At 41.6% G+C, this 27983-nt stretch overlaps 1 protein-coding gene across 5 annotated transcripts in view; it reads right to left on the bottom strand.

Annotated features, from left to right (window-relative positions):
- Positions 1-3905: 3905 nt before the first annotated feature.
- LOC127341070 (cycloartenol synthase) overlaps positions 3906-27983 on the bottom strand; it is a 74214-nt gene continuing 50136 nt past the window's right edge. For 2 of the 5 annotated variants that reach the window (XM_051366842.2, XM_051366846.2), the window contains exons 7-18: positions 26538-26726; positions 20543-20656; positions 20014-20136; positions 19825-19947; positions 19238-19336; positions 18997-19053; positions 18845-18891; positions 18619-18762; positions 10003-10180; positions 4829-4909; positions 4640-4723; positions 3906-4443 (exon numbers count right to left, since the gene is read on the bottom strand). In XM_051366842.2, the coding sequence (XP_051222802.1) occupies positions 4273-4443; positions 4640-4723; positions 4829-4909; positions 10003-10180; positions 18619-18762; positions 18845-18891; positions 18997-19053; positions 19238-19336; positions 19825-19947; positions 20014-20136; positions 20543-20656; positions 26538-26726 (1410 nt within the window). In that variant the 3' untranslated portion in view covers positions 3906-4272. The remainder of the gene's footprint in view (positions 4444-4639; positions 4724-4828; positions 4910-10002; positions 10181-18618; positions 18763-18844; positions 18892-18996; positions 19054-19237; positions 19337-19824; positions 19948-20013; positions 20137-20542; positions 20657-26537; positions 26727-27983) is intronic. The other 3 variants (XM_051366843.2, XM_051366845.2, XM_051366844.2) reach the window with 3 other exon arrangements.

A 27983-nucleotide genomic window follows, 5' to 3' on the forward strand; every position in this document is an offset into this window, starting at 1 on the left:
ATAAATGGAGCATTTAGTTCTTGCCCTCCATGGCCAGATCTGAGACGAGGTAGGCCATCGTGTCCATGAGCAACGAGCTCGTCGTCCGGCAGGTCGTCGGAGAATCGCTCCACCCGGATCCAGATCTAGATCGGTGAGCTCCATGGAGGAGAACCGCTCAACCCAGATCCAGACGGCGATGCCACGGTGGAGGACCAGTGCCATCGATGGCCTAGTGGTGGAAAGGGTGCTGGGACACGAGCTCCGCGTCTAGCGGCCGGAGGAGACTGGAGAGAGGAAGGTGGAATGGCTGCACACGATGTGTACGAGAACGAAGTGTTCCTGTCCACTTTGGATGCCTATAGGAGAAGAGATGGGAACTGTACAACTTGGTTCATATAGGGTGGTGGGTGCAAAATGAACAGAACGGATCTCAAACACAGGATGGACAGTGAGGATAAGCCCGAGACGCCCACAACGTTGTAGAATCTCTGCGTCGGCAGCTCTTCGTTCTTCAGCGCTTCATCACTGTAGTCTATAGGTTCTTCAGCGGTTCGCGAAGTGACAATGGGTTGGGTTGTTCTTGTTCACCCGTCATGTTCATGCATTAGCATCACCAAGGTCAAGGTCGATTCCAAACTCTATTATTGCATATATCAAGCTAGCGATGAATACTTACGCAAGCTGATTGGCCAGAGAGGTTGGACGTGATCGGCAACTTGGCCCTTGTTTATCCGTGCTTCTACATGTGACGATGGACCCTGGCCTGGCTTGCGGTGTTGATATTCGTCTTGGCATGTACGTGTATGTACCTCTAGTGTAGGGAGGTTCCTTACGGGACTGCTCCTGAAACCAAATCTCCAGAACATTGTTTGGAAAGACCAATTGTGTGGGGAGACTTGTGTACGGCCTCTTCATTAGGTGAGATTATGATATCAGCTCATCAAAATTATATATTCAAAATGCAAAAGAAATACGAGAAAAGCTTGTACAGCGTACGTATGGGCTGTATGTTCAACTCCAAAGATATTCTCAATCTACATTTAGAGACCAAATTTATCTTTTTTTTGGATCGCTAAATGTAGCTTGAATTCGAAGAAAAAAAAATTCATGTTGCATGTATAACACAAAAGCATGTTGTCAATCTTTTTGATAATATTTGAACATGTTTTTTGTTTTGGAAAAAATCATCTCATATCGTCCTATCTAAAACCAGATCCTACCCAACCCTAATTGTGTGGAGTCAAGAGTTAGTTAGTTGTCACACAAAAAATCGTGTTTGTTAGTCGTGATCGACGGGCGTAGCCAAGCGTGCGTAGGGCTGCATGATCCGCCTATTTGCTTTTCTTCTTATAAATATCAGAGGAAGACCGCAGAGTTAATCACACATATATAGTTACAAGGAGAAAGATGCAAATCTCTAAAAAATGGAAATAAAGAAGGACGGCAAGGCGGACCACACAAATATGGCCCATGGCCTAACATAGAGCTACGGGCTAGAAACTAGTCATTTCCCCCAGTGTTGGCTGACAAGGGCAGCCTGACCAAGATAGGCGACCAGGTTGGGGGTGGTTTACACCGACCTGCTCGGTGGGTAGTGACGAGCCGCACACCTCCTAGCCATTTTAAATTAGAATAAATTTTAAATAGGAATAAATTTTAGAATTTTTTATTTTTTTATATATGAACAATTTCCGAAAAACATTTTTAAAATTTGAACAGTTTCTGAAGACCATTTTTAAAATTTGAAAAAATTATTAAACAATTTTCAATTTCAATTTTTTTTATATTTGAATAATTTCGAATTTGAAAAATATTATATTTAAACATTTTTTGTATTTGAACAATTTTTATACTTGAACAATTTTTGAATTTGAACAATTTTTATACTTGAACAATTTTCGCATTTGAACAATTTTTATACTTGAACAATTTTCGCATTTGAATTATTTCAAATATTTGAGATAGAAAATTTTACATTTAAAATATATTTAAAATTTAAAAAGTAAATCTTAAAAATGAAAAAAGAAATAGAAAAAGAAAAATAACAGAAAATAAAAATAGAAACCATAAATAAAACAGAAAACAAAAAATAACACAAATTGGGCCGACCAGACCGGTCCATACCGCGCGCGCGGGGCTGTGTGGCGCGCGGTAGCCACTGACGTGGTCGGCATATAGGATTTGCCACCAGGTTGACGTGTATGGGACAGAAACTGGTCATCCTCCCAGCAAACTGTGGGTTGTATGGGCCTAGCCCAGGTAGGCGTTGATGTTTTTTTCTTCTATTTTTCTACTTTTTTATCATTTCTGTTTCATTTGTTCCTTTTCTTTCTTTCTTTCTTTTTATTTGATTTTTAAGATTCAAAAATGTATAAATTTGTAAAATGTTTCGATACAAAATATCCATATTGGATTTTTCAGATTTTTTAAAATGTTAAAACAATCAGAATAAAAATTATGAAAATTTGAAAACTGTTCAAATTTTTAAAACTATTGTAACTAGAAGAAGCTAAATTTCTAAAAACTAAGTTTTATATAATGATCAGATTTGAAAAACTTTATATTTATAATTTCCAATATTTAAAAATCTTAAAATTTTAAAATAAGAAAAAAAGAAATAAATAATAGAAAAAAGAGAGGAAAGAATAGAAAATATAAACAAAGGTGCCAGGCCAGCCCAACTCTCCAACCTAGGGTGTGCGGCACATAGTAGGTAACGGCTGACCTGGCCGGTATGGTGAACAGAAGTTGGTCGGCAAAGGCCTTTCTGGGCCAGGATTTTGATGACAAACAAGGTCGGTTAGAATAAACCATTCCCGATAGACTTCTATTGCTAAAAGTTGTTTTGACACCCAATTGAGTTGGTGGAATTTGCTTTTGTGGTGTAGCAAATATGTTGAAAATTACTTAGACCCTGTTTGTTTGGGCTTCCACTTCTGCTTTTGCTGCTTTTTGGGGTCCAAAGGCAGAAGCCCAAACAAACAACCAAAAATAGAGAAGCGCTGTGGGCAAATGAACTACGGGAACCGCTATCGATCGAAGAAGCCCGGGAGGTGCTTTTGCCTGCTTCCCGAGCTTCCATAAATACGGTGGACAAAATTACCCTCATGGCTTCGGAAGAACTACGAAAAACTGCCACGGAGAGGTGCCCCAGACTGACACTCCCACCCCGAGTTCCCATTTCCCCCCACGCGCTCCCTGTCCCGAGCTAGGGTTTCCGCCGCCGCCGTCGTTCTTCCCCATAGCCGCCGCGTTTTCCACCGCCAGCGCCCGCCGCCGCGTTCTCCGCTGCCAGCACCCCCCACTCTCCGTTCCCGCCGCTGTGTTCTCGCGCCATCCCCGAATCGGCCGGGGCGCCATCTCCGAAGTGGCAGGAGGAGCTCGTCCACCGCCGGAAGCTCAGCGATCGTCGCCCTGACCCATCCGCCGCCTCCGGCCACTTCCGCGACTACCTCCACCCACGGAAGCTCGCCGCCGGGCTTGATTCGGCCGCCGACGGCCGCCCGGACGAGCTCGTCTCTGCCTCCGCCGACTCTGCCTCCAGCCTTCTCCGCCCGGTCGAGCCCGTCTTCCGAGCTAGCCGAAGCCTGCCGGCGCGTGGAGCTCATCCTTGTAATATTGTATTGAATTGATGTATTAATTTGATGTATTGTAATATATTGTAGGTATATTAAAAGTGCAAGTCCTGTCGGTGAGCACAATTTTTTTGATTATATGTATTCTTTGTGATTTACGAGGTGATTATGTTTGAATTATAACCTACTATAGGGCTCATCTGGACAAGTGTTGTAATATATTGTAGGCATGAGAAAGTTGTAATAAAATTTAATATTATTTTAGCAAAAGCCAAAAGTCAAAAGTCAAAATTATTTTAGCAACAAAAAGTAAGTTGAGTTAATTCAGTTTTTACATGCTAATTATGTAATAAAACAGTCAGAAACAGCAGATTTATTCCAAAACAGCATTTATACAACAATCTTCGATACTTAGGGACATTTCAGACATTTCACTCCTACAACCAGCAGCAGCAAATCTCGGCTTTCAACAGCAGCAGCCACAACTGATTTTTCACAGCCCAACAGCTACAGCTGCTTCTCAAAAGCTGCAGCCCAAATAAACATACCCTTAGTCAGGTTGCAAGCATTACAAGCAATAGGTCAACGTCATATGACATCAACATAGAGTACTAGTTCAAATCCAAAGTTATACAACCCATAGTCAATGGTTAACCCATTGTTCAATTTCTTGGTTGATATCAAATGCATAAGTCGGAAAACATGACATACAAAATCAATCTTCCTCGTGTTTGCTTCCAAGATCATCAGCTTCAGTAAGGTTCTTCTTTAGAGACTCGGTGCACAAGACACGCCCCCGGTACTCTCCAAGGGCCCAGATAGGAAAAATATTCCTGTATTGGGAGTAGCTGATCGTGCAATTTCTGTTAAAGACTCCAGTGATCTCCTGTTATATGTCAAAGCGCGTCAGGAAAATAGACATAGGAAAATCATGGGTAATTGCCAAGTGATGCATGCAAGTAGACATTCCTGTAGCATAACTGGCCGGGGACAATTCATTGATTATACCAATGCATTAAGGTAACTTACATTCAAGTATGCATCACTCTTTAGTTCTATAAAACTGGTTATGATTAAATTACCTGCTGAGGGAACTCTCCGTCATCTAACTGTAGGTTAATCAAAACCTTAGCTGCCCGGTGCAAAGGCTCGGGATCTCTCTCAGCCTGTTCCAGTGGAATATGTCATATACAAGTTGTTGTATATTACCAATCCACACTTAAATTAACAATATTAAACATGAAAGAGAAATAGGGATGCGGGGAGGAAACCTGTCCAGCATCAATTAAGGACAGCATGGCCCAACTAGTGTTGACTACATGGGCGCGTTTTCCTTCAAGTTCGGTGTAAACCTATTTGCAGAAAATTACAAAAAATGAATACGATGTGAGCAAATGGTATAAAGTTGTTTTATGGGATGAAATGTAAAAAAAAAGTAAAGTGGAAGCATCAATGGAAAACACTGATGTGATGTATATATCAAATCGAATTTTTATCTCATAAAATCATCTTCAACTCTATTTTTAACTCCTAATACTTCAACCCTTATAAACAATGCTCCTTAAAACAAAGCCACCGGGTCAATATAAATTATAATATATCAACCACCCAATATATGATTTATTTGGAAGTTGTTTCCTGAGGCGCGCGGTGGCTTCTCGTGCTATGCGCGGCAGATCTTCCATGGTGGTGTCGACAACACGATTGGCTCCCCCATTTCGAAAAAGCTAATTGCATTCGAAATACATATATGCCAAGTATTATCTTCCCGTGATTCTTATTTCTATAATTCAGTTGCCTTTTTGAAGTCGGTCTAAGCTAGCAGAGTACCATTTATGTACTACAATTGCTTCAGTGCTAAGTCCAAGACTGTACCATCTATTCATGTATTCATTCAACACTTCAAAGATAATTATCACCAATTTCATCAGATTTTTGTTAGATCTCACCTTTGACTCTTTCTGTTCAAATATTGTATGTTGTTTATTCTAATTTTTTTGATTAAGAGAATGTATTAATATCAAAAGATACTAATTACACCCAGCCTCTACAACAACGCAACACCCTAATGGCAGTACGTATGCACACATCAAAAAAAAAAACTAAGAAACAAAAGTCCCGCTAAAGCATTCTAGACCTAGCAACAACAATACATCCACCACCAAGACAACACCTGAAATACAGACTCTCCTAAAGCGACGCCTCCAAGAAGGGGACGGTGCACCAGTGACGTCGTCGCCCGACCAAAGATCTTAGGTTTTCACCCTGAAGATAGTCCTCGCTCTCAAAACAATGCCTCCAACAAGGTCATTGCTAGGCACAACCAGTTAAGGCCAGACCTTGGATTTTCACCCTGAAAGGTAGGACTCTGAACTTCACCTGTGCTATCGCCCCCACTTTCATACCTCTGCTGCGGAGCCCGGAATGCCAAGCAAGTCCCTCAACATCGCGGAGACTTGAACCTCCTTTAGCTTGTCTTCCAATCCGACCTTTATGATATTTCTTCTTCTGAATTTACCGCCGTCCAGAACCAAACGGTTGGAATAAAACCATGGGTGCGCGCGACCGAATACCACCTGATCCAGCAAACTCCAGGTAAAAGATGCACTGTTCCATTTTCCTGCGGAGCTTTCCGGAACTCATCACTCCAGCCAGATCAAGGCAGACTGGCATCCGACAGGTCTTCGTCTTCGCATGAGAGAAATCCGAGGACCGCCACCATTATAGCTAGACCAGCAGCCCCCACGCCGCCAGTTACTCATGCAGGATCACCAGAGAAGAATAAGATGGCACATAGCACCGACGATGGCTTGGCCGAAGCCATGGATCCTGCGTCGATTGGGGGCAAGAGCATCCAAATCATACGTTGATCGCCGCCAGCGCTGAACCTCCACTGGGGGCGAAGGCCGCCACGCTCCACTCATTCCTCCATGATGACCGCCGAAGTGCATCAGGCTACAGCCATCGCAGCCGTGCCGCCCGACGTCCTCAGCCTGCACCTCACCACCTCCCATGAAGCGCCGCCGTGGAGCCCTCTCCACCCCATCGTCCTTTGATGGGAGGGGCACCGCCACCGCCACCGGAGATGGTAGCAGCGGCAGCTGAGGGGCGGGGGATGAGGGGCCGCTGGGGGCTTGAGGATGGGGGCCTCCGCCACTGCCCGGGAGAGGGGTTATATAAGATATAATTTTTTACAGCACCTCGCGAGGTATCATCTAGTTAATATTACAATGTTCGAAAAAACTTGAGGATTGTGCGTGCGTGGATGGAAAATATAGTATGTTGGTGCATGAATGATACAAATCCAAAACATCATATTTGAGGTGTATTACTATTTCCCAATAATTAATGCTCCATTTGAGTCGCCTCTTATAAGTTATCATATCTCTATATGATAAAAGTTTCATGTTAGGGCATCTCCAACGGGGCGAGCATCCGTTTGCATCCGCGTGGACCGAAAATGCGTTAGGATCCTGGTCCAGCGGGGCGACGCAAAGTGACCGGGCCGTCCGCGGCGACAAAAACGCGATCCAAATATGCGGCAGGTTTGCGTCTCCGTGGATGCTGCGCGGACGCACCGAGCTGTTTTCTATCAACGAGTCTAGAGGCCTCCTAGGCATGATTGGCATCATAAATTGCATGCACTGGGAGTGGAAGAACCGTCCATTTGGATGGCATGGTCAATACAGCGGCCATGCGGAGGGACGCACTGTCATTCTTGACTTGAAGAAGTGATATCTCAAGATTTATGGATTTGGTATTCATTCTTTGGCATGGTCGGTTCCAACAATGACATCAATGTACTGCACCGATCAAGGTTTTCAATAGGCTTATGCAAGGCAAAGCTCCCCGGGTGAGGTACGTGATCAACGGAAAAGAATATGACAAGCCATATTATCTTGTTGATGGCATCTACCCTGACTGGGTCGCACTGTTGAAGACTGTCCGTAATCCCAACACGGAGAAGACGAAGAGGTTCGCCAAGATGAGGAACGAGGATTTGGTGTGCTCCAAGCTCGGTGAGAAATTGTCCATCACCCGACAAGAACATGGTCGCTGAAGACTATGCATGAACTCATGACATGATGTGTTATCATGCACAACATTATCGTTGAGAATAAGCATCCTAATGGCCGCAATGAGCACCAATGGCATTTCTAAGGTGAGCTGGTTGCGCCAATCCCTGAGGCATTATCCTGGGAGTAGTATCTGCATATGAATGGATAATTCACTGACGAGATCGTGTCCAAACGTCTACAAACGGATCTGACTGAGCATCAGTGAGCATTGGCTGGTCATGAAGACAATGCCTAGAGGAATACCATCTTATTTTCATGTAGATTTTTAAATTTTTTGATGTAAGCTAAGTACTTTGAACATGTTTATTTTGTTGTTTTAAACATCCCAATTCTTACGGACGCATAAATACGTCGCCCCAGTGGAGGCACCCCTAGGCGCAAATTGATGCGCAGACCAAAACGGTCATTTTCGCGTCCGCCAAGCGACACAAACGAACGCACGCGGACAATTTAGGTGTCCGTTTTCTGTCGTCCCGTTAGAGATGCCCTTATACCCCATTTGAATAATGACTGGGATAGGGATACAAGAGGGTTTCCATCGTCGCAGATTTGGGATAAATCACCCAAATCTTATGGTGGAGATCCTAGGAAAAGAACCAGCTGATGGTATCATTGACTTTTGTTGTCGATGATCGCATGCCCCATACCGAAGGGGTTAATTTGTCCTAAAGAGGAACCAACCACTAGATTATACGTAACAATCGCACTAGTAGAAAACAGGCCATTCGTCCAAAATCCCTAGGAACTTTAGTCCCGGTTTAAAAACGAATCGGGACCAGTGGAGGCATTAGTTCCGGTTCAAACAACGTAGGCTTTAGTCCCGGTTCGTTTGGACCCTTTAATCCCGGTTGGTAATACCAATTGGGACTAAAGGGGTGGCAACAAGCTACCTCCGGGGTGAAAGGCTTTAGTCCCGGTAGGTCTACCCTTTAGTCCTGGTTGGTGTTACCAATTCAGACTAAAGGTTTTCTAGATTTTTTTGGCATCCCACGCACCTTCACTCCTCCCTCAGTGGATCGTCTTTTTTAGCTTTGTAAAATACAAAAGAAAACGATAGAAAATTCAAAAAAAACTATTGAGATTCTGTTTTGTAACCTACTATTATGAAAAATTGACAAATTTAAATTTTGACTTTTATGCAAAAAAGGTTTGCAAAAAGGTAAAACGTCTTTTCTGGTTGCATATGACGTCGAAAAAAAAGTATAATATATCAAAATGATCCGTGGGAAAATTTACAACCGAATTCACCCGGGTTTACCCGGTTGGCCAATTTTCAGATTCTCAAAATTCCAAATGAAAATATGAAAGCAGGAAGATTTTAGTTTTTTCTAGAAATTCATGATTTTTATATTTTTTTTAAATTAAATAAATAAATGCATTTCATCATAAAGATTCCTATTACTTAACCATAAAGGAGGTTACCCAATTTTTAGATTTTCAAATTTTCAGGTTTATGTATGGCAAAAAATTTATTAAAAAATTAGAAAAATAAAACTAATAAGAATTTAAAAAAAGTTAATGTTTATTTACTCAATATTATTATTACATCATTGATTTTATGTATTAAAATAATTATTTATAATTCAAATAATAAACAAGTATGACAATGACCAACATGTTAATAGAATTCATATGATTCTAGTATCAATAATATGGCGTGCGAAGCATTTTGAAGCGGGACGGGAATGAACTTAGAAGTTAAGCGTGCTAGTGCTGGAGCAGTGGGATGATGGATGATCGAGTAGGAAGTTTGACCACGATTAAGTAATTTGACTAGAGATTAAGTGTAATTAGAGACTAAATTTGTCAAATAACTAAAATACTAGAAATTCTGTAAAAAAATGGAAAAAAAGAGTGAGTGAAAATAATTAGAAAAACAAATGGATAAAAAAGTTAATGAAATAGCCTTTAGTCCCGGTTTATAAAGGTCGTTCTCCCCGGCGCGTGCCAGTCGTCCACATGGCGGGGCCTTTAGTCCCGGTTTGTATTACAACCGGGACTAAAGGGAAGGGCCTAGCTTTAATCGTGAATGGCTAGTTCCGGTTGCAAAATTGGGACGTTCCGATTGCAAAACCGGGACTAAAGGCTCTTATTAACTGGGACTAAAGGTCCTTTTTCTACTAGTGTCTTAATTCACATCCCCAGATCCCCATCCGCATCTCACTTAATTTGAAAGAAGCTTTCGAAAATAGAGACTTGTATACAGATTTCATCTCGACATGATACGCTGTTTGATACGCTGTCACTGCTACATAGGACATCCACGAACAAATGGCCTTAGCTTCTGCATCAAAATGATGCATATGGTTTTTACAAACAAATAGCATTATTAACTTGGGGAGAAATGGGTATATATATATGTGTACCTTATCTTTGCACGACAAATAGCTTTCTCCCCAACCTCCAAAACGAAGCTCTTTTGACAACAAAAACTGGCACGCCTTCCTGATTGCAAGAGAGTTCGTGTATGTGCTTCCTGCAACAACTAATGCTCTCACTGCAAACCATGTCCCATATGTGAAACAAACAGCCCAGTTGCCGTACCTGTTACAAGGGAAATGTTTAATCAATGATAGCAGCAAGTGCCTTCTAGTTCTACTTCGAGTGGAGACACCAAGCTAGAGAACAGAAAATTGTATCACTATTTCCATATTTTATTTCAAAATGGGTGATCCTAGTTTCTGCATAAATCGGTGCATATGGCATTTATTTAAATTTTATTCAATAAAGACATGCGAAGAGCATACCTCACACACCACGAATTCACTACTCAACACTGAATACCTGACAATGGGCGAAGAGACGTGTCGTCGGGGCCTTATGCCTTAAAAACATGACCAACTCCTTATCGGCTAATTACCTAGGACACCACAGAGTCACTCTTTGATAAAATAGGAGCACACATCCGGTCTAGACAATCATTGTGGGTGTTTCATTCCCTCACTTCAAGGGTCGTCACTGCCATAAACCGTTGGTCCATCTCTAGGCAAAGATTTGCATATCCATTGTCAGGCCTATCATCAACGACACCATGGTGCCAGACAACGCCGCTACCCTGAGTGAGTCCATCACACCACAACTGTCATCGGGGCCCCTCTTTAACACGATGCCGAGACTCTCCGTCATCGACGCGGTACAAGCACACAACTCAACCTCCTAACTCCACTCCCGACATCTACTCCTAAAAGAATGCCTCATGAGGGAGAGAACCACCGACAGTGTGGCCATCGTACGATCTGGGAGATCTATGATTTCCCTAGAGTAGACACAGGCTGCAACGTCAATACCATCAACAAGGCAGCAACGTGAATATGTCGTCACCGCCATACTAGTACAAAACCAACCATTGAAGACGGCCCTTATAGCGTGTTTACCCAAAACAAAATAAAATCTAACTTAGGATATGAAACCCTCAGATGGTCGTAAATTAGATGTCGTCACTAATAAGTTTCGAGTCGGTTGAAAATAGCGTCCGTGCTTAAAGTTGAGCAGTCATGGAAGAAAAGTAGGCTCTAGATACTCCTCAGACGGCCAATATTTTTGGTCTTCTCTAGTAGTGCGAGACTGCTAGTATGGGAGGCAACCAATATTTTTAGCCACCTCTAAGAAGACAAGTCAACGGTTCACTTTTCAGGCACGACCATGCCACTTCACCTTTCCGCGCCACGTATGCAGAAACTTCTCGAAGTGGCCTCCAGTATATAACCCCTATGATTTCATCATCTCCCACGGTCCCCACTTTGACGCCCAAATCTGTCAAAAATTCAGCTTCTCGCCGCTCCACTCCTCTATTAAATCACCACCCGTGACTTCAAGATATATATGAATCCAACGAGCAGTGTGGTCGCTGCCATGGCTATTGCAAAGCGTCTGCCGACAATCGGCGCCTCCTTATAGGATGTGAACTTTAATAGACCCGTTGCCGGCGATGTCGACGCCGCATGCGCTGGACGCTCGAGGACAAGATGGCTGAAGGTGGCTCTTTTGCCAAGGTCAAGTAGCTTCAGTTCCTCCATCTTCGATTATGAGTTACACATCCATGCATCCTTGAACCTATCTAGTTGTTACGCACGGTCATGAGGGTTTTTTAGTTGTCTACTCCCCCATCTTTGATTAACAGCCACATACGCAGTTTAAGATAAACTTTAACCATTGATTTGGTAAAAAAAAAAATATGTCTACAAAATCTATATCATTAGATTCGTATGTAAAAAGCTTTCCAATGATATAATTTTTGTGACATATATTTCATATTTTATTTACCAAAATAATGGTCAAAACAATTTTTTAAACTACGTGTGCACCTATTAAACTGAGATGGAGGAAGTAATATAGTTCGTGCATCTACAAAAACATATTAAACTAATGGATGAATTCTACAACCAGATGGAGAGTGGGTACTTTCTACATTTCTTTGTCCATGTAAAAGAAATAGCAACATATATTGTGCAAACAAATTAGAAATTTATATATGTAATACCTAATCGCAACCGCTTCCAAATATTGGACTTCTCTTGTAAATTTAGATTTGTAAATACCTGATCGCGACTGGTGACCAATATTAGTTGTCTCTAGTAAATTTTAGAAATGTAAATATGTAGGTTAATTTTAGAATTGAACTTTGGTGGTAGTCCCCTTTAAGAAGAGATGCTAGACAGATCCGGAGCCATTTGGCCCGTTTCCAACAACTGACGAGAAGGAGGTATATATAAAAATTATCTATTATTTTACTGTGCATATAATTATGTTATTTCTAGTATTTTTTATTACTGGGCGTAAATTACTATATTTTTGTTAGTATTTATTGGAAAACAAACTTAATTTGTAGAATAGTGAATATAATGGTTTATCAATGTAATATTATAATTTGAGTAAGACTTTAAAAGGACAACTTTATGTTTTTTTGTGAAGAGGAAAGAGTTAGAATGTCTTCAGAGATCTTTAAAAAAAGATCCTTAAAGGGCATATCTAAGGACTAATTTCTGGCAAAAGCTAGTGAAAAAAATAAACTCTATGTCTCTAGATTTAATTACTTATGCTACCTCTTTCTTTAAGGATCTTTTTTGGGCAGGTGATAAAATAAACTCTATATCCCTATATTTAGTTACATGTTCCTTGTTCTTTAACTCTATATTCCTATATTTAATTACATGTTGCTTCAGCCGGTTACATATAACAATTTGTGTTTGATCCCTTGTAATTCTATGCTCATGTTTTATTTTATGCAACATGACGATTCTAATGCAGTACACAACAATTCCGCGTCCTGTGCTAAGAAGAGTAGAGATACACCCTTTGGAAGTTGCAGTAGGGTCAGTACCAATACCAGGATGGAGATAAGTACATCCTCCCCCTTCTGCAACACAACATGCTTATGCATACTGAGTCCCTTGGCTCCTCCTATATCAATGTTGAAGAAGATGTTTCCGTTCCTGTTTTCATGGCTAAACATGCAGCTTTTTCGGGTCCACTTGAGAAAGCTGTGTGCCTTGGCAATACAGTCGGGTGTTGTGCAACCGCCAATGCAGAGAAGAAACCGTGAAGGTCCAGGGACAGGGGAGCAAAAACTGGAGGATGTCTCGGAGGAGGATGATGTGAAGAAGTTCTACGTTGTTCCTGTTGTTCCTTGCCGGTGTCTCCTAATGTTTTAGTTGTTTAAACTATCTGAATGTGAATGTAACGGTTGCCTGAACTTCTTTGTGAAAATAAATATATATTGTGTTGTTGAACTAGGTACTCTATATATGTGCTTGTAATGCAGAAAGTTGGCCATATGGGTTACATATACGTTTTGGTTAATGCCTACACCAGCTTACTCTCTTGGTTTTTCCGCCCCTACATTTCTGTTTTTGTTTTGCATAGATTACAATTTCTCCGTCACATTCGGAGTGTCCAAATATATACGGACTGTCCGAATAACCAGTTTTGAGAAATCATTCAAGATAAATTCATATCCTTGCAAATGTTTCCTATCACTTCAAATACCGCATAACATGGCTAATGTGATTTTTTGGAATATTATAAAATTTGTTTGCTATTTAATCCTGAATTAAATGAATACTTAACTATTTAGCAGTTTTAAACGAAATCTTAACTAACTCTACATTTAAAAAAATAAAATGGATGAAAATTACGTACCTCTATAACCGCATTGTTTCATATCATAAATTTAAATTCGAAATTAAATAAATTGATTGATTATATTTGGACCTACAAGAGCAGTTATAGGGCTTTTGAATTTTTTTAATATCTAAAAATTGTTGGAAAATTATGAAACATGTCATGTTGGTGTGGTAGAAATATAAGTAAATTCTAATCACTTCAGCCAATGTTACATTGTAACGAGTACATCGACATTAGAAGCGTCATACCTTTCAGAGTTAATTCCCATCGTTATACTTTGTGAGTATATTTCCTTCAACGTATGAACTTCATTTTTCTATGTAACTTCATTTGAAGCTATTAAGCATAGATGCACCTTTATTTGCATCTTTGTTTTAAAAAAGCATCTTTTAGAGTAATTAATCATTCAGTGTCCGAATATATGTGTACTATCCCAATAACCAACTATGAGCAATTCTTCTAGATACATTTATGCACATCCTTCCAAATGATTCCTATCACTAAAATACCACATAATATATCTAATGTAATTTTTTGAATATTATATATTTTTGTTAATTATCTTGAATTAACAAAATATTTGATTAATTAGCAGATTTAAATAAATCCTTAACTAATTCTACATTGAAAATATGTTTTAAATGGATGTAAATTCATATTTAGGTACCTTGATAACCATAGCTGATATCATAAATTCACATTAGAAATTCAATAGATTGATTGACTTTTTTTTGGATCTACAGGAGAAATTATAGGGCTGCTGAATTTTTATGATGTCTAAAAATTGTAAGAAAATTATAAAATTTCCATGTTTTTATTTTAGGATACTAGATGGTTCTGTAAAAAATATATGTCAATTCCAAAACACTCTCACCCATCTTACATCGATGCTAGAAGAATCATATCCTTTACTATTGATTCCCAACATTGTACTATGTCAGTATATTTCCTTCGACCTATGAACTTAATTTTGGTATATGTATTCATTTCACACTATTAAGCATAAATGCAATTTCGTTTTCCTCATTGTTTTAAAAAAATGCATCTTTCGGATTTAATAATCATTCGGAGTGTCCCAATAATTCGGACTGTCTGTATCACCGGGTTAGTGGATTTAATGGAAATTTCTATGACCTTTACATGAAAAAGGGATGTGCATGAAAAAATTAGTTCCTCTATGGCTTATGGAGACGTGTGATTTGTATGAAAATTCATATCCGGAGTCTTTCCATTTTGTACAGGACGGTACAAATACCTTCTTATGGAGAGAGCCGTAAAATTTGGCTGTCTCAGGGTTGAGCAGTACTTCCTCTGTTCGACATTATAAGTCCCGAGATATTTTTTTGAATTGTTAAGAGTTATATGTCCTATCTCATTGATTGTCCTCTCTCTCCCAATGCATTTTTTTTTATCTCTCTCCTCTCATGCATGTGAAGCTATTAGTGCATGGAGTAACTAATGAGATAATTTGTAGACTTTCTCGATATTTATCAAATTGGCCCTCATGCCTTATAATCCTAAACATATGTAGTATTAGAGACGGCTATAAATTTTAGCCGTCTTTGGGGTCAATATATTGGAAGAAAACTAGATAATTTTTAGGGGCTTGAGTTATAACGTGGGGAAATTAAATTGGGGGAACATGTGAAATTATCCTCACCCCCCCCCCCCCACCCCAACCCGTCCAAACCCTCCCCGCGCTGCTGCTCCTCTTCACGGTCAGCCACCCACCGCCATTCCTCTTTGTGTACGACCATCCACCGCCGCTGTCGGTCGCCTAGCGCTCCTCCCTGCTTTCCCTCCCAACCCTCGGCCACTCTCGCACCCAAATTGGCTCGCCTCGGGCTCCTTATTCGTCCCCAATGGGCACCCTCGCAGATCTGTGAGTATCCCCTAATTTATAATCTCTCGGTAGCTCTTCTGGCTGTATCCATTTCTGTTTCTTTAGATGGATTCGTATCCATTTTAGAACTTCGGTAGGTCCTCCTTTTAGCTCAAAGGGCTCTGCCCTTAATTTACTACGCCCGGTATTGTTGTAGTTCATCCATTTGATGTGCAAGGCCATGTTGTTTTGCATTGTTCTTTATGTCAAGTGTTAAACTAAACACTAAGATTCAGTTTCGTCAGTTAGACTCGTGAATGTATTTTTTACATGTTTTACTTCGTAGATTGTTCTATCAAGGAGTTTTTTTTGCTAATTAATGCTTATCGTTAGACAGTGATTACATACTAGGCTAAGTAACTCTTGGTCACTGAATTGGATTTGAGAAATGATTAACAATGATATTTATACTAAATCGCCACTATATTTTATAATGTATATTTTCCTTTCATATAAATGTAAGAACATTTCTCAATGTTGCCACCCGGCACTTTAGTAAAATTGGTTGAGATCCGATATGGTTCATACAATTTTTGTTCCATGCTCCAGTAAAAATTCTTAATGTTTATACCATTTACTTTGGAAAATGCTTGATATGTGCATGTTCTTCTATGTTTATGACTTTAACAACTATTAGCTGAAGTATACTCAATTTTATTGGATTTTACGGTGGCCATCTGCTTTTATTTGGTGCATATCATATGTGCTTGACTCTTAGATCTAGAAAATTGGAAAGTGCATGGCCCATTTTTAAAAATATTATACTTTGAGTTTCTGTGATATTGATTAAATTTAGGATTTTTGAAATCCCTTGACCGGCCCATTCTCTTTCTAAAAAACAATATTATATTTTGGTTTTGTGTGCCGATGATTAAATTTAGGATGTGATCCCGGGATGGTATAGGAGAACCATGTGATATGAACAAATATAAATCTTGTGCAGGTCCATGGGCTCCGCCCCTGGGATTTTTGTGTCCAATGTAAGTATAAGGAAAAATATGATTTGTGTGTCAAATTATCTCTTATGATTTGGTTCAACCTTTTTTCTATTTGTTTGCACTAAGTATGAAGCTCCTGATTCTGCTAATGATGATTATACAAAAGAACCATATCTAATGAGGCAGGGTACCATTAAGACCATGTCATATGTCCATTCATATTGCTTGCGCATTTGATTTGGTCTTGTAGGAACTCTTTTTTCCTTGTGTGGTCTTTATATATGAGGCTTTACATATATGATTATTCCTTGTTATATTTCCCATAGAATGTCTCACTTTATTGTATATAAAATATCAGCTGATGTTTAATTCAGTTAATGTGAGCTCGTGTTACTTAATTCAGTTGATGTTACGTAATTACTATTGTATCATTTCACACCAGAGGTTAGGTATATCGTGACCTACATCAATCCGTTGGCCAGAGTGTTGTTGTAGCCGGATGCCACAAGAAGAAGGTTCTTGTCTATTTTTATGGTCGTGGCATGAGATCGAGTGTCTATCAACCTTCTCCTGGTTGGAAGCAAATGTCTCAGTCGGCTCATGTTGAACCGAAGAACGAGGTCCTCATGCACTTTATCATTCTGGGTGGGGGGCAAGAAGCGTGTTGAGCGTGCGCCTATATTTTGGTTGCTGGCAAGGATTGTAAGCAATCGAAGAGTAAGATCTTGAGGGAATACATGCATAACCAGATCACCCCTTTTGCCAAGTACTCACAAATCTCCAAAGAAGAATAGGCTGAGTTTGTGCGGGCCAATGTTGCCAACTAGCTATATATGACTTGCCATGCATTATGCATGCATGTAAGGAAGTGTTAATTGTAGTTCATAACAACATTTTTGTTCTAAAACTTTAGATGTCCTATTGATTTTAACTAGTTTGGATCCATATGCTGTGCTGTAATCTTTCACCCGTGGATTATATCTTTGCTCCTCTAATTATATTATACTGCTTAAATAATATGTGCATCCACACTTCCTTCTTAAATACCACAAATAGCGGGATTACCAAACTTTTCGGAATCCCCCGAATATTACAGTTTTGTTGCAACCATGTGGGCTGGAGAGAAAAGTCCGAACCTACAGAGGTTATGGCAAGTTAAAAATAAAAGCTGTCTCAGGAGTCATACAAATGGATCTGGCTATGAATAACGGTAGTCTCCGATAGTCATAGTACTATAGCCGGCCAGTAATAAAAATCGTCTCTTGTTGACAAGCTAGTGGAGACTGGGTATTTTAGCCGCCTGAGGGCATGGGTACTAGAGACGCTTTCTCAAACCGTTCTAATGTTAATCTTATTAGAGACCATGGTTTGAAGCCGAATGGTTATTCCGACTCTGGCCTATGTATAAAAACTGGCTCTAGGGGTGGGTTTTGTACTACTCCAACCATGACCAGAGTTGGGGCTCAGTTTTCACCGGGAGTAGCGCCACCTCAACTCACCACCAGAAATAGATGTGGAATCATGAGATCAGCCACAGAAAGCTAGCCAACCACCTTCGACGGAGGAGGAGGCCACCACAACCATGCTTGGAGCCGAATCCCCCCGGCTTCTCATGCCACATGCCAACCCTAGGAGGACCACCGGTTGCCAACATCGGGACCGTGGAGATGCAATTCATATTTCGCGGCCCGACCAAGTCCATCTTGGCTTAGATAGTGCCTTCCTGCTCCTCGCCGGCACCATGCGTCACCCGCCGCTGCTAGACCACCGAGGCACCCTGGTCCCGTACATCGCCTACATCATTGCCGCAAATGGCCGGAGCGGCAACCGCTACCGCCACGTCACACGGGCTTTCCCGGTGATGCCTCCGGTGGCGGGTGGGGATTAGATCAGGGGAGAGAGGGCGAAGGGCGCTGGCACTGGGCACCCTAGTGCTGTGTGGAGCGCCTCCTCAGATGGGTGGGAGGGTTCGGTCGGGGGTGGGAGGGTTCATCACAATGTGCATATAGTCTCTTCTGTAATGGAGTTTCAGTACTAACCATGAACCATCACTTCTTTGGAGACTCTCAATGAAGTTGCAAGCTTTATGGATGCAGTTGTCTATCTCTTCTCTTCGATGATCCGGGTAGTGCATTCTACATAATGCCAGGGCCTGGATCACTGCCGAAGTGCATTCAACACAACTGCAAATCGATCGAGTGTACATTTTCAGTTCTTTTTAACATGACAAAGCAGTAAAGTAATGTAGTTGGTTATTCATCTTACGGGTAATCACTCATTATGTCTTCAAAGCTCTCGGAAGGATTGAGAAGCTAAACAAAGGAAGCATCTAATATTAGAAAGCATAGTATACAAACATGAGTAAGTAAGAACAACAGTTCCATTTGTAACTCAGACGAAAGAAATTTAGTACTCACCTCTAGACAGGAGTAAGACCTTAAGAGTTCATAAGATCCAAACGAACCATTCTTATTCTTAAAAAAACAAAAAAATTATCATACACTATGTAAATCCCGTTTTGACAAATTAAAAATACACTATATATTTAGATCATTGCAAACAAAGAAACTTATTTGGAAGCATTAAAAACAGAAACAGATTCATAAGAACATAGACCGAAGATAGTGATTGATAACTATGAAGGCTGATTATAAATACCATCCATGAAAGCAAACAATTGACAGCATCATAAAGTCTCCTCTCTTCAAGTGCTTCTCCAACAATATCCGGAGAAATCTTTGACAACAACAGTGATGTCTAATAGAGAAAAGAGTTAGAGAGAGAGAGAGAGAGAGGGAGAGAGAGAGAGAGAGAGAGAGAGAGAGAGAATTACAACAATATGATCATTCATGCAGAGTTCAAGTGAAGGACGAGACAACACGACAGAATATAGTTAATCTGACACAATAGTACCTCTGCAAATATATAGAGTTCCTACTTCTTAGATCCTGGAACAGAGCAATCTGGAACTTTCCATGAATTTATCTATCTATCATGGTAATACCGATTACTGGCGACCTTATCATATACCATCTCCATTTCAGAATATTTGCATTTTTTACTAGTTCAGATTTCAGATACATTCCAACTCCCATTTTTTTTAAAATATATACTAAAAGTTCTATAAAGAAAAAAAAACTTTTGGAGTACATCCACTAGCAAATCTATTACTATCATTAACAACTAAAAATCTTAATACTGTATCCATGGTGCCAAGACTTCTTTTTTAGGAACAGAGATAATACCATAAATCCTTCTGCAGTACAATCTGATGTAGGCCAACCTTGATCAGAAGTAGAAAAGCCCCATCCACCTTTAGATATATGGCGATACCACAAACTCAAATCTCCATGGCAGTCCTTACGAATCTTCCAGAAAAGAATATATGTAAGAATCAAATGATACTTAACCTCGTCAGAGTATTAAGCAGTTACCTGTGTATTTTTTATGTAGTCGTGAGCTAATTTTATAGTATGACCAAACTCTTGTATAAGGCCAGTGGACAATATAGCTTGAACTGTGAAAGCTGTGTCCCAGAGCTGGCTACCATTTTCACCCTACAATGGCGGAATAGGAATATCTTAACATTAATATGTCCACATGCTCTTAGTATGTCCACATGCTCTTAGTATATCTCAAGATTTGACCTATATAATTCTCAAAAAATTATTAGAGCTAGATATGTTTAATTAAGTATGTTATACCTGAACTGAATTGATAAATTTAGGCTCTCGATTGAACTGTCAACTAAAACGGGTGGAGTAATGTATCAACAATATTACTTTCTTCTGTTCAAATTAATTACCTAAAAATTAATGTATCTAGAGGCAATTATTTTAAACTGGAGGGAGTAAGATATTTTACTAGTTGTTTAGATGAGCCAAAAACAACATGCGAATAAGTCTACCGATGGCCTTGTCCAAGAGTAAATATAGTGGATTAAAGAACAGCCCAAAAAGTCACCTGCATCTTCATGCCATCTTCAGCAAGCCACAAGTAATCATAGACTCGTGGAATATGTAGCTTGAAAGCTTCTGACTTTGGATTATCAATCCAGCAAGCAAGCATGTTCAATGCCTGTGTATAAACAAAAATCAACACCAGATGAGATACTGCAGCGTGGGAAAATATTAAGCTGATCTAGCTATTAAGGTATAAAATTCTAAAATAAGTCCACACCAGTGGAAAACTGGCCTTTTGCACCGGTTGGTAGGGGCTATATGCACCGGATGTCCAACCGGTGCAAACAATCCGGTGCAAAAGGCCCCACCCTTTTGCACCGGTTCAGTTACGAACCGGTGCTAAAGGGTGCACCACGTGGCGGCTGCCGGGCGTCCGAGCGGGAGGAAGGGTCTGCCGCGGCAGAAAAATGCCCCAAAACGCTGCCGCGGTAGAACCCCGCTACCGTAAAAAAAAATTGAATTATTTTCTACTCCCTATTTTTTTCTTTTTTCAGAATTTCTAATATTTTAGTTATTTCACAAGTTTAGTCTCTAACTACCCTTATCTCTTGTCCAATTACTTACTCGTGCTCAAACTTTCTGCTCGGTCACCCATCCTCCCACTACTCTAGCACTAGCACGTTTAACTTCCAAGTTCCTTTCCATCCCGCATCCAAGTGCTTCGCGCGCATGTATGTGATACTAGTACCAAATCAATCCAATTAACATGTCGGTCGATGTCATATTTCTTTATTGTTCGAATTTCAAATAATTATTTTAATAAACCAAAGTAATTTTGTAATAATAATCTTGAATAAATAAATAAACATTAACTTTATAATCTGTATTATTTTTAAATATTTTCAATTTTTAAATTTTCAATTTTTTTGCCAAACCTAAAACCTAAAAATTTGAAAATCTTATAATTTGCTAAAAGTAATAGTAATCTTTATGCAGGATGCAATTATTAATTTTAATTTTAAAAAATATAAAAAAATATAAAATCCTAAATTTCTGGAAAAAGCTAAAATCTTCCTGCTTTCATATTTTCATTTGGAATTTTCAGAATCTAAAAATTAGCTAACCGGGTAAACCAGGGTGAATTCGGATGTAACTTTTTCCCATGATGATTTTGATATATTTTACGTTTTTTCGACGTCGTATGCAAAAGTTCATGCGGTTTTACCATTTTTCAAACATTTTTTGCAATAAAAGTGAAAATTCAAATTTGTTAATTTTCCCTAATAGTAGGTTGCATAACATACAGGAATCTCAAAAGATTTTATTTTTTGAATTTTCTATCATTTTCTTTTCTATTTTACAGTGTTAAAAAAGGCGATCCACGGGGGGAGGGGGGGGGGGGGGGGTGGGTGGGGGTGGACGTGCGTGGGGAGCAGAAACGAACCGGTGCTAATGACCCTTTAGGCACCGGTTCGTAATGCCGCGGCTGGTCCCCTGGACGTCCAGACCGCACGAACCCGTGCTAATGACCCTTTAGGCACCAGTTCGTGCCAAATCCGGTGCAAAAGCTTTTTGGAGCAAAAAACCAAAACCCTTGTTTCTACTAGTGCTACAAGCTACAAAAAAGGAAGAACACATGGTCAGGATATGAGGATACTTTGTCCCCTAAAGCAGCAACTTATGGATGAAGCAATCAATCAACAAAATTGCTGAACATGCATAAGAAAATTAGTTCGTAAAAAGAAAAGGCGTCTGGTTTGTCAAATATGAGTCTCTACACAAAGAAGTAAAAAAAAGGAGAAGTCCTGTAATATTAAGGTTAACAAATCGTTCAGGTAAAAATTATTTGACATATCTGTTAGAGATATACATACCCCTTTTTCTTCTATGTATTGGCCTTCACCCCTTGTCAATGGTAGCTGCTTATTTCCGACATGATATCAAAGCCTAGCTAGGGTCTCTCAGTTGCAACTCCATGCATTTTCTCCACCACCATCGCCACCCGTTGCTTTTCTCTTTACTGGTGTGTGCTCCTTCTCCTTTGTCGGTGATTGGCGGCAAGTTCTGGATTTGGATCGAAGCGTTCGTACCAGATCGAAGCTACTCGTGCCCGATATGTTCGCAGATCAATCTACCGCAACTCTCTTCATTTCGGCTGGCCACCACATCAACTCCACATCCGTCCGCCGTCCTGAGCCGACTCGGCCCACCACTATCTCGTTCCAGCCGGATTCATCCTTCCGCCGCACCTCATTGGGCTGCCTCTAGCCCCGATTCGGCAGGCCGTCGCCCGGCACCGCCAGCCCCGATAAGGACAGCTGCTAACCATCCTCACTGGCCACGGCCTTTTTGGCCAGCCCCTACCCCGATCCATGGACGATCGATCCTCAATCGGCCATGTGCCTATTTGGTTGGCCCCGAACCCGATCTGGTGTCGTAAGTTCGCTCAAATGTGAGTTCATTTGTCAAAAAAAAGTTCCACTATGGATGATGCTTCTCAGGCTGCTAAGGAGGCAACCAAGGCTGTCGAGGCTTGACACTGTAGATGATGCTTAATTATGATCAGCAGATACTTGACTACTCAGCTTCTCTTGGTGCTTATCGTGATGGTCTGGCTGCTTGCAGTCAGTGGTGTGATGAGGATGCTAAGGGTGCCGCATTTCTCCGTCAGAATGTTCAGCTTGGGTTTGCTTCTGAGTTATTGGGCCTCATTACCGTCTCTATGATAGTCTCACCTTCATCAGCGCTATTAGCCCTCTAGAGATTCTCTCTATTTGTCTATGGTTCGTTAGGAGCATATTGTTTAGTAGGGTGACTCCACTATTGATGAGTTATATACATAGAGCTTTGCTATCTAGCTTCAGCTCGACTCACTCCATAGTGTTGTTTGTGGTTCTTCTGCGTGTTAACAGACTGTTACCCTTGGAGTTTTAGGGGACCTACTAGTTCCTGTCTTGGCTTCCCCCAGATTTGAGCCCCGATGTGCTCAATACCTTGTTTGGTCAGGGATGTGTTCCTATCTCAGAGGTGTTGTCTGAGCTTCGGGCTGAGGAGCGACTCATTTGCATGGTGTTGGTTTGCTTTGCGGTACCCTCTATTTTTACCTCTCAAGCTCCTCCCTTGCCAACTTACGCACTAGGGCCCTCTCGTCATAGTGCTTCCTCATCGCTCCTACACACACTAGATGTTAGCAGAGGTTATTGTTCTCATGGTACCAACAGTATTGTCCTATATATTGTACGGATATTGTCAAAAGCTAGGACACCCAAGGACTGATTGCTTCAACAAGATGCCGGACTTGCGCCACAGTGTGCCACCTCCTCTACTATTACGCGTGCTCTTTCTTCAGCGGCCTCTCGCAATGAGTAGGAAACTATGAGCCTTAAGGACATGCTTGCCACTTCTGCCTCTTATTCGATGGTTACTGCAAGATCTAAGATAGGTACTTCCAGTACTGAGCGTCCACCATCTACACAGTTTAGTACATTTTCGTGGGTTCTTGATTCCAGAGCTTCTTTTCACATGTATTTTGATTCTTTTGTTGTTTCTTCTCTTCGACCTCTTGATCTTCGTGTTAAGGTTCTCACTGTTGTTGGTACTTCCCTTCATATTACTAGTCGCGTGGACCTTTTATTACTCCGTCCTTCTCGGTTTCTGATATTTCTCATGTTCCATGTCTTACCATGAATTTGTTTTCCAATGCTCAGCTTAGTGATTCTGGTTTTCATGTCGTTCTTGATGTTGATTCATGACATTAGTTGGGATGGGCCCTCGGCGTAGTGACTCCTAGGTTCTTTGGGAGCTCGATTGGCTTCGTGATCCTTCCACTGCCCGCACCCACCACTCCACGTACTCTTCTCGTTTCAGCAGTGGCATCATCGGCTCAGTCATCTGTGTGGTTCTCATTTGTCGTCTTTAATTCATCATGGTATTCTGGGGCTTGTCTCAGGAGATTTTTCGATACAGTTTCAGGGTTGTAGACTTGGCAAATAGACCCGGTTACCTTATCCCACTAGGGTGTCAGTGTCTGAGTGTCCTTTTGACTTGAACCGTTCTAATGTATGGGGTCTGGCTCCCTTCACTTCTAAGGGGGCAATCATTATTATGTTATATTTATCGATGAATTATCTTTCTACACTTGGCTTTATTTATGATTTCTCTCAGCGTGGTTCTCTCTCTATATAAGTGTTCTATTGTGAAGGTTCACACTCAGTTTTACATGCCTATTCGCATGTTTCGAGCTGACTCTGCTGCCAAGTATGTCTCCCACATATTGCATGGTTTTTTTGAAGAGAAAGGTACTCTTGCCCAGTTCTCTTGTCATGGTGCTCAATATCAGAATGGCATGGCTGAGCGCAAGCATTGGCACCTGCTTGAGACGGACATGCGACGATGATTTCCAGCTCTCTTCCTCCTCACTGTTGGGCTGAAGTTATGTATGTTTCCACATATCTCACCAATATTCATCCCTCAATTTTCCAGCAGGGTGGCATTCCTCTCGAGCGTATTTCTAGTCATTCTCGTGTTTACTCAGCACTCTGCTTGTTTGGTCATTCTCCTAATTAGTCAAAACTGCATTCCTCATGGCATGGTTTTCCATCTCCGATGCTCCCTATATGGCCTTAAGCAAGTCCCTTGCACCTGGTTTGAGCACTTTGCCTCTATGGTGACTCCCGCTGGCCTTTCCCCTAGCGAATATGATCCAACGATCTTCGTCCACATATATTCTCGTGGTCACGCTCTCCTTCTGCTCTATGTAGATGACATAATGATCCCAAGTGACAACTCTGAATACATTGCCTTTGTGAAGGCCCGTCTCCGTGAGAGGTTTCACATGACTGACCCTCCTGCTCGTCTTTGCTACTTCATTGGGATTGAGATTTTTTCTACCTCTGGTGGCTTCTATATCTCCCAGAAGAAGTATATTCAATTGGTTGGGAGCCTTGTTTGTCTAGATGTTACACGCCTAGAATCTCCTATCATGTTCACATTCTAATTCAGTTTGTCTTTTCTCCCACCTCACTCCACAAGAGTCACCTCCTTTGTGTCCAGCGATATCTTTGTGGCACAACATCACACACTATTTTCTTCCCTCTTTTTAGCTCCATGCCTACTCCGATGCTACATGGGCTAGTGATACTTCAGATTGCCGGTCACTTTCTACCTAATGTGTGTTTCTTAGTGGATCCCTCATTTCTTGGAAGATGAAGAAACAGATAGTTGTCCCTCGTTCGAGTGTAGGGGCCGAGTTCTGAGCTATGACTCTATTGACTGCAGAGGTGACTTGGTTACGTTAGTTATTGTAGTACTTTGTGGTTTCTGCTGCCACACCGAATCCTCTCTTGTCTGACAGTACATGCTCTATCATCTTTGTGCGTGACCCGATGGCGCATGAGCTCACCAATCACATCATGTTGATGCCTCCTTTTGTGTGTGTTGTTCTGCAGGATAAGGTTGTCGCTCTTAAGTATATGCCTTCCGAGTTAATGTTGATTGATTTCTTCATGAAGGTCCAGACTAGAATGCATCATGGGTTCTTTATCTCCAAACTTAGTGTTGTTGATCAACTATGAGTTTTGGGAGGGGGGTGTCCTAGAGATATACATACTATTTTCTTGTATATTCCAGTGTATAAGGGGTTCCCTCTATATTTTCCCACACGTACGTGTTTGGTCCTTCGTCCCCCTATGAATGATAGTTACTAATTCCCAACAATATCTAGCTTGGCCTATGGGAACTATAGCTTGTCATTTGAGCCAACCAATTGAATTTCATAACTTGTAATATATTATCATGCAGGATGCAATGACTACATAATTCTGCAATTTCTAATCTTAAAATTGAAAGAGATGTGACCTTCTTGTGGCTTACACAAGAAAATAAAAGAACCCATATCTTTCTATAAAGAATCATTAGACTATCACATTCTCTTTTTTCCAATTTTCATAACTATCACATTCTATTGTTTGCCGAGTTTACAAGGAAAACATAAATGAATCAACTGGAGTTACTTTGTGTAAAAAAACGAAGCAATCATACATTATCCTTTATTTTACCTTGTTTACAGGACCAAGACAAATGTAGTTAGTGCTCTCATCTTCATAATGGATGTGTTGCATGACAAGTTTCAAAGCTTTCTCCCTCATTTCATTTGCAGGCCAACACATCATAACAGGTTCAACAAATTTATGGAGAGCGGCCCATAAAATATCTTGTATTAATGGATGGGGATAGTACAGATCTTCCTGCAATGCATATTAACTAAAACCTCAAGATAGAAAAACATAGATCATAACAAGATATCTTTTAGACAAAGAAATATATGTATAGATGATCTTAATATGTGTCTTAGAAGAGCGAGAGTTAATTTTAGTGGACACAACTATCTTGGCAGAGCTAACCCCTCCCTGTAACCTAACCCCTCCCACCCTCATGCGGCGGCGCTCCGCGCCGCACCAGGGTGCCCAGCCGGCGGCCGTCCTCCCTCTCTCCCCCGTGCTCATCCCCTCCTGCCGCCGCTGCCGGAGGCGCCACCGGGCAAAGCCTGTTTGGCGTGGTGGTGGCGGCGGATCTCCTCGGTCGCCGGCATGGTTTCGCAGCGGCGGCGCCCGCTCCGGCCATCTAAGGCACTGCTGCAGGCGGCGGTGGCGGCCAGGGCCCCTCGGTGATCTCCGACGGCGGACGGCCATGGCTGCGGGTAGGCGGGCCAGATGTGAGCCCATCTGGGCTTGGTCGGGCTGGGTATACCTGCATCTCTGGCGTCCCTGTTGGTTGTCGGTGGTGCTCCTGGGTCTGATCTGCAGCATGAGGAAGCTTGGGCGGTGGTGGTCTCCTCTTTCGTCGGAGGGGATCGGCCAGTTTCGTGGCTATTTTGGCGGGTCTCCAGATCCGTCATCTAGTCCCCAACGGCGAGACGTGGCTGCCGGTGAAAACCGGCCTTGACTGCAATCGTGGCGGACGATGGCGGCACCTGTTTGTCGCATCCTTGTTGAAGGCATTGTTCCTGCAACTGCATTAGTCCTAGACGGCGGCGTGGCTGCCGGTGAAAACCGGTCTTGACTGCAGTCATGGCGGACGATGGCGGCGCATGTTCGTCGTATCCTTGTTGAAGGCATTGTTCCTGTAGCTACATTTGTCTGGGCTGCTCTGGGGGAAACCCCAGACTCGGGTCTCCCGGATCGAACGATGGCGGTGCGCAACGCTGTTCTCCCCGTTGGGGGTATTGTTTTTGGAGCAGACAACGGATGGCAGTGGTGCTAAGGTGGAGCGGTGTGCTTTTGTTGTGTCGGCGTCGTCGAATCGCCATGGCATGGTGCAGTGGTGTCTCGGGACGGATGCAGTGTGATGGACACGCGCAGGATGGTGGAGTCGTCTGGCGCCGTGGCTACATCGATGGAAGGCATGGCATGGTCGATGCGATGATCTCTCTTGAAGATGGAGTCGAGGAAGACGGTGGTAGCAACTTCTACGGCGTGGGCATTGGCGTATGCTGAGAGTCTGCT

This window comes from Lolium perenne, chromosome 3, assembly GCF_019359855.2.
Source record: "Lolium perenne isolate Kyuss_39 chromosome 3, Kyuss_2.0, whole genome shotgun sequence".
NCBI lineage: Eukaryota > Viridiplantae > Streptophyta > Magnoliopsida > Poales > Poaceae > Lolium > Lolium perenne.